This window comes from Sinocyclocheilus rhinocerous, unplaced genomic scaffold (assembly GCF_001515625.1).
Source record: "Sinocyclocheilus rhinocerous isolate Xijiao unplaced genomic scaffold, SAMN03320098_v1.1 scaffold3595, whole genome shotgun sequence".
NCBI lineage: Eukaryota > Metazoa > Chordata > Actinopteri > Cypriniformes > Cyprinidae > Sinocyclocheilus > Sinocyclocheilus rhinocerous.
Genome location: NW_015664998.1, coordinates 399,891 through 406,631, shown reverse-complemented (window position 1 = coordinate 406,631; position 6,741 = coordinate 399,891). Strand labels below are relative to the sequence as shown.

At 40.3% G+C, this 6,741-nt stretch overlaps 1 protein-coding gene across 1 annotated transcript in view; it reads right to left on the bottom strand.

Moving 5' to 3' along the window:
• The window catches only part of LOC107730709 (AP-1 complex subunit beta-1-like), a 41,378-nt gene that overhangs the window by 16,799 nt on the left and 17,838 nt on the right, over positions 1-6,741 (bottom strand). Inside the window, exons 14-19 of the mRNA XM_016541589.1 lie at positions 6,461-6,467; positions 5,739-6,116; positions 5,043-5,072; positions 4,674-4,817; positions 2,421-2,566; positions 1,314-1,443 (exon numbers count right to left, since the gene is read on the bottom strand). Coding sequence (XP_016397075.1) covers positions 1,314-1,443; positions 2,421-2,566; positions 4,674-4,817; positions 5,043-5,072; positions 5,739-6,116; positions 6,461-6,467 — 835 coding nt within the window. The remainder of the gene's footprint in view (positions 1-1,313; positions 1,444-2,420; positions 2,567-4,673; positions 4,818-5,042; positions 5,073-5,738; positions 6,117-6,460; positions 6,468-6,741) is intronic.

The window sequence follows — 6,741 nt, the reverse complement described above, 5'->3', positions numbered from 1 at the left end:
AAAGAAACGCGTGCAGCCATCATCGCTTTGCATCCAAATGGCCTCACATGCAAGGAAATTGCTACAAAGAATATTGCACCTGAAAGAACCATTTACCGGATCATCAATAACTTCAAGGCGAGAGGTTCGACTGCAGTGAAGAAGTCTTCAGGACGTCCCAGAGTGTCCAGCAAGCGCCAGGACGTCTCCTCCTGAGGAGTCAGCTACAGAATCGTGTCTCCAGCAGTGCAGAGCTTGCTCAGGAATGGCAGCAGGTTGGTGTGAGAGCATCTGCACGCACAGTGAGGCCAAGACTTTTGGACAACGGCCTGGTGTCAAGAAGGGCAGCAAAGAAGTCACTTCTCTCCAAGAAAAACGTCAAGGACAGACTGAAATTCTGCAGGAAGTACAAGGATTGGACAGCAGAAGACTGGTGCAAAGTTATTTTCTCTGATGAAGCTCCCTTCTGACTGTTTGGGACATCTGGAAAATCGATTGTTTGGAGAAGAAAAGCTGAAGGCTACCTTGAGTCCTGTGTTGTGCCAACAGTGAAGCATCCTGAGACCATCCATGTGTGGGGTTGCTTTTCAACCAAGGGAGTGGGCTCTCTCATAATTCTGCCTAAAAACACTGCCATGAATAAAGAATGGTGTCAAAACGTCCTGCAAGAGCGACTTCTTCCAACCATCCATGAGCAATTTGGTGATGATCCGTGCATTTTCCAGCATGATGGAGCACCATGTCACAAAGCAAGAGTGATAAAGAAGTGGTTCGAAGATCATTACATTGAAATTTTGGATCCGTGGCCAGGCATCAATCCCATAGAGAACCTGTGGTCAGTCCTCAAAAGGCGAGTGGACAAGCAGAAGCCCACAAATTGTGATCAACTCCGAGAACTAATAAGGCAAGAATGGATCGCCATCAGTCAGGATTTGGCCCAGAAGCTAATATCCAGCATGCCAGAGCGAATTGCAGAGGTTATGAAGAACAAGGGTCAACACTGTAAATATTGACTCATTATATTTTTTTGCCAATAAAAGCCTTTAAAACTTATGATATGCTTATCATTGTTTTTCAGTATACCATAGAAACGTGTGGAAAAATAATCTACAAATACTGAAGCAGCAAACTTTGCAAAACACAAAATTTATGTCACTGCCAAAACTTTTGGCCATGTCTGTACAATGACCTCTTATATGTCAAAAGATCAAGGGAATTTGGATTTCTCAGTTCATGACCCTTTTAACAGCACAACACTCATACTCATACATACACACTCATCATTCATACTGCACGTGAAATATAATGCTGCAGAAATGCGGTGGATATATTACCTGCAGATTGTTGAGAGGTTCCATTTTCATGACAGGGCCGCTCATGCTGAGAGGGAGACTAACGTCAATGGTCTGATTGGGGCTCAGAGGAGTCAGAACCTGCATAGGGCCAGCAGGGGCGAGACCAAAACTACAGAAAAACAGAGAAATTCAGTTAAGACTACTGATGCAACAAAATTCATTTTTTGAAATTTAAGTTTTTATTTAGCCAAAAATAATGTTTCTGCAGTTAAATGTGGGTAATTTAATTTATATGCTTATTCGTATGTCATATTCACAGGTGAATTTCTTCTGCAAAGAGCCATCTCTCAATATTTCAGCCAAACACATTTTACATACTCTAGCATAATTTTTGGTCATGGCGATATGTGATGACTGATGATATGTTTACTTGCTGTAGCTAATCCATGCTGCGAAATAGTCACTGTCAAAATGTGTAATTAGAGAAGTTTTGGTCAATGAGTTTGCCCTCCAAAACCGTTTCGGCCAAATATTTTTGGTTGCATCACCAGTTAAGACACAACCAATATTTGGCTCAGGATTTGATTTTTTTTTTTTTTGCAATCTGTACATTTGTTGCATGTTTACAAACAGAAGGACCTAGGAACAAGACAAGAATATCACAGAGACTATCACAGTGACTATCACAGTGAGGTGTGCACTTTCGATTGGGCCACTAAGTCACCTTAGCAATTGCATAGCAACACTGACTCTGTCAACCACACAACTGCCTATCATTGTGGCTGCGAGATTTGTGTGAGAAAGCACCATTATATAAATCTATACATACATAAGAATATGACCTCCTTGTTGCCCTTGTATTGTAAGATTTAAGTAGAATATATTACAACGTTCTACTTTCAGGCTTTACTGAACGAGAGGTAATTTTCTAGACAGAAGACATCAATTGACATGAAAACACATTTCAGTCTCTTTAGAATATCAGCATGTCCTTGAATGATCCCACTGACAAAACCGTATAAATGAATGCTACGTTTTCCAGGCAGGCCTCCAAACTGATTAGCAAGCGGCGAAGATACCGCAGAGAGAAGAGCAAAACCTTGAAGAGACCTCCAAAACAGTCTCCTGTTCTGCCACTGGACTCACCTGTTCCTGTTGAACTGAATGGCGAAGTCAGTCATAACACTCATGGCTTTGTTGGTAAGAGACAGATCCATCTGAATGATCCCACCACGTCGAGCAAACGTCCCAGAAATCTCCAGCCCTTTAGCCTTCATTGCCAGTAACCACGCCTGAACCCACAGATAAACAGGTTGAGAGTGTGGGGTAAAGAAAGAGAGTTTGGGGCGCACACACGTCTGTGGCTTTTGTTGTCTCAATATTTCTGTACATTGCACCTTGGTGTTTTTTTTAAGCATCTCATTCTATGAGAGTTGCATTTCTAAGCCATTTTTTTACAATTAAAAATGTGCTCTGCATTCTGTTGGACTGGAGAGTCCATTATTGAACACCACAGCACGTTCTATGTGCACACCCACTTAAGAGTCCAGGAAACACTGCCGTATTACAAATTTACTTTAAAAAGTGGTGAACCTGCTTACAAAAGACTGCTGAAGACATAACCAAAGTTATTGATTAAAGCAGAGAACACACTACACGACTGTCAGGCCGATTATGAATGGAATTTGATCTTGATGACGGATCGTGCCCAGTCGGACCGGGTCTGTTCCAGTTGGGCTCAGTCGCTGTTTGCAGTCTGCAGAAAAAGTTGCATAGTGTGTGGTATCTAAAGATTATAATCTTAGAATTCAAGAACCAGTTGTTGCCAGTCGTTTTCACAAAGATTTTTTTAAACATGTTTAATATAATTCATTGCTTTCATATCAGTTTTTTTATATATACACCTTTCATAAAAAGTGCCTTTAGTTTAACTTACTTTATGCAACACTGGTTATCTGGGACACTACGTTGAACAAGGAGAAAAATTCAGAATTAGAAAACACAAAAGTCTTGTAACAGTTCAGGGAGCAGCAAAATAGTTCACCCAAAAATGAAAAATCATTTACTCGCCCTCATGTCATTTCCAACTTCTTTTTTTCTGTGGAACACAAAGGATGATATTTTTAGAGTCAGTTGACTTTAATTGGGTTAATTATGTATTTGGAATGACATGAGGGTGAGTAAATGTGTCACATGTAGGTTGCAGCAGGGTGAAGTAAAAGCTGGATTTAGGCGGAGCAGTCTTTATTAAATGAACTCAAATGAAAACAAAACACTCTCAACGTTAATTATTACAAGCACAAACAGAGCAACCAACATAGTAATAACAATAATGGACAAACTAAAGCACAAAGTGAGGGCTAGGTATACACAAACTAGTCAGGGGTGAAACAGGACAGGTGTGACTAAAGCAGAGAACAGACTACACAACTGTCAGGCCGATTATGAATGTAATTTGGTCTTGACGACGGATCGTGCCTCGTCGGATGGGGTTTGTTTCAGTTGGGCTCAGTCGCTGTTTGCAGTCGGCAGAAAAAGTTGCATAGTGTGTGGTATCTAAAGATTATAATCTTAGAATTCAAGAACCAGTTGTTGCCAGTCGTTTTCACAAAGATTTTTTTAAACATGTTTAATATTTGCGACTGACACCAGCGATTGCAGCTATACAGAGGAGATGCGTGCACTGTCAAACATCATTCAGCTTCCTTTTTGTAATTTTGTCATATTTTCTTCTTGATTACAAGAAAAATCTCGGAAGTTTTTGTTATTTATTTCTTGACTTTCTTTTAATTCGTTAACACTGTGTTAGAAATTAACAATCGGTCCCTCTATGTTCTCTTTGCCACCAATAGCACTAGAAATTTTATAATTAAGGGAATTAAACATAGGCATAGGCATTTGAAAATACATAATGAAATGTGTCTACTCACTCAATAATTCCAAAAAGAAAGAGAAGCATCGGACTTAATGCAAAACATATTCAAAACACATTGCTGTGACATTTATTAGGATCACTAACATAGCAGAAAAAACCCCTAATATTTTCTGTTAAATTAAGCACATAAGAAAAGTAAAACAGACCTTAACGTCTGTTTTAGGTAAAAGCTCACCGGCGTTGTCCGCTGTATTGTGGGGCGGGAGTGGCTGCGGGAGCGCGGGTAGATGCTGCGGTTTTTGCGAGTTGTTTTTTGGTTTGGCAGAATTTGTCCAGTCATTAAGTGTGATATGTAGTGGAGTGACTCAGTCATTAGGTTTGTGCTCCTTTCCGATTGTCAAAGACTAAAATCTGTTCCAGTCGATTGAAACAGTGGTTAAGTGTGTTGAGGTCAGTCTTAGAATGTTTCAGCTAGTCGTGTAGTGTGTCCCCAGCTTAAGAGTATTGATTGATTCTATACTTACAGTTTTAGGAGCAACGTAGGATCCTGTTGGCATGCCAACACCTCCACCAAGGTCAAAAAGGTCTCCCAATCCACCTCCAACAGCAGGAGCACCACCGAGAGAGGCAGGCATGGCTGCTGGGGCCGCCCCCAAACCGGCACCCATCTGAGCAGATGGAGATGAGTATTACAACCTATTACAACTTTCCCAGACCGTTACAAGACCATCATGAAAAAGACAAATTAACTAAGATAAAAAAAAACGTTTAGGAGGAATTTAACAGCTCTTTGATTAATGAAGGCAAACCCTCTGTTGATGCTAATACTCCTCCAATGAAGCACATTCATCAAAGTCTGGGTGAACTTTGCTAAAAATCTTTCTCTATCTTACCGAAGGGCTTCCGCCGATGTCTCCTCCCAGCTGGGAACAGAGAGAGGACAAAAAATGAGTGTAAGGATCAGTAGGCAGGAAAGATGCGGATAATTATGAAGAGGTTGATGAAGGGGGAACTAGCTCAGTGGGTGAAAACAAGACAATCAGCTGCTAAGGAAGTTGTGAGACATCCTATTAACAGTTTCTTTAGGCTTTTTAAGCTCAACCAGGGTTGGGCAATATGAAGTGTCAATCGATAAAGATTGTGCCATTTTATTATTATATTAGTGTTTTATTTTACATTCGATTATTCTTTTTTTTTAGTATTTCTTACTTGAATGCTATTGTTAAACAGACATACTGCACCTGAAAAAAAACGTATTTCTAATAACAAAGATAAAATAAAATAACTTTTCTGTGAAATACATATAGAATTATTGTGACAAAAAATTACTCGTATCATGAAAAATTTAGTCATATCACCCGCCCCTACTTTCAACATACTAAACATTCTGTATGAGACGTGCCTACTTGTGTGTGACTACAACTACTGCTACAAACTCTAACACTGAAACAAAAAGGAGGAAAGGTGCTCTTATGGTTCCTTCATACTGATCTAAAACCAGTTTATGTTGGGCAACAGGGACTACTCTAAAATCAGTACAGAGGAACTTTTTAAGGATGAACGCAAAAGGTGAGAACACCCACACAGACCTCTCTCTCACTATAATCAGAAGATGGTTGGGGAGACTGCACCTCTGTCCTGCCACCCGGCTGATACAGGAATGAGAAATGGATGAAATGTTTCCAATGGATGAAAGCAGAAGAAATGAGGGGAATGATGCTGGGGATTTCTAAAACTTTACAGTTGCTAAAAATATTGACATAACTCCCTGAAAAATAACATGTGGTTGCAGCAAGCCCAGGACTGTTTATACAAGATGTGTAATGACAAAATGAACATATTTTACTGATGTCAACACTAGTTGCCAGTGGTTGTAAATAAAAATGTTGGGGCTGTAAATGTACAAGGTAGACTGCAGTAGCTAAAGCAGCCCTCTGCTGGTGTGATGAGTACATCGGATACACATACTAACAGATCCCCAATTTAGCCTAATGAAGAGAATCGATATCGAATCGACGTCATTTAAAAAAACCGATTAATCAAAAAATCTATTTTTTTTGCCCAGCCCTATTAATCGCATTGTTATGCACAAAATTCAATAACTTTTTTCTTTTAAAAGTACTGCTATATGAACAAAAGTGCAATAATAATAACATTTTGTTTGCAAACACTTTAAACAAATAAGGTGCTTTTTTTACAGCAGTATTCCTTTTACATAGTAGCAGTTAAAATATTTCTTGTAAATCTCAACTGATAATATTAATGTTTATAGTTTATTATAGAAAAACAAGTTATGCTCAGAGTCCAGAGCCTCGATCCTAACAATATAACAGGCACCTTCCGAGTAGAGACCTGCACGATCGCGGGACCCAATGCAGAGTGCGGTGCGGGACAACACTTGAGGGGCGAGTGCGGGTGCGGGCGGGTAGAGACTCGTGTGTGCGGGATGCGGAGGTGTACTCACACTAGGCAATCTTAACCGGGTTCGTTTGACTAGTGTGATCGCTCCGTGCCGCGCTCGGGCACGGTTCGTTTAGCCGTCCCTGGCTCGGTTGGAAGAGGTGGGCCAGAGCGCGGTTCAGTTATGTCAGC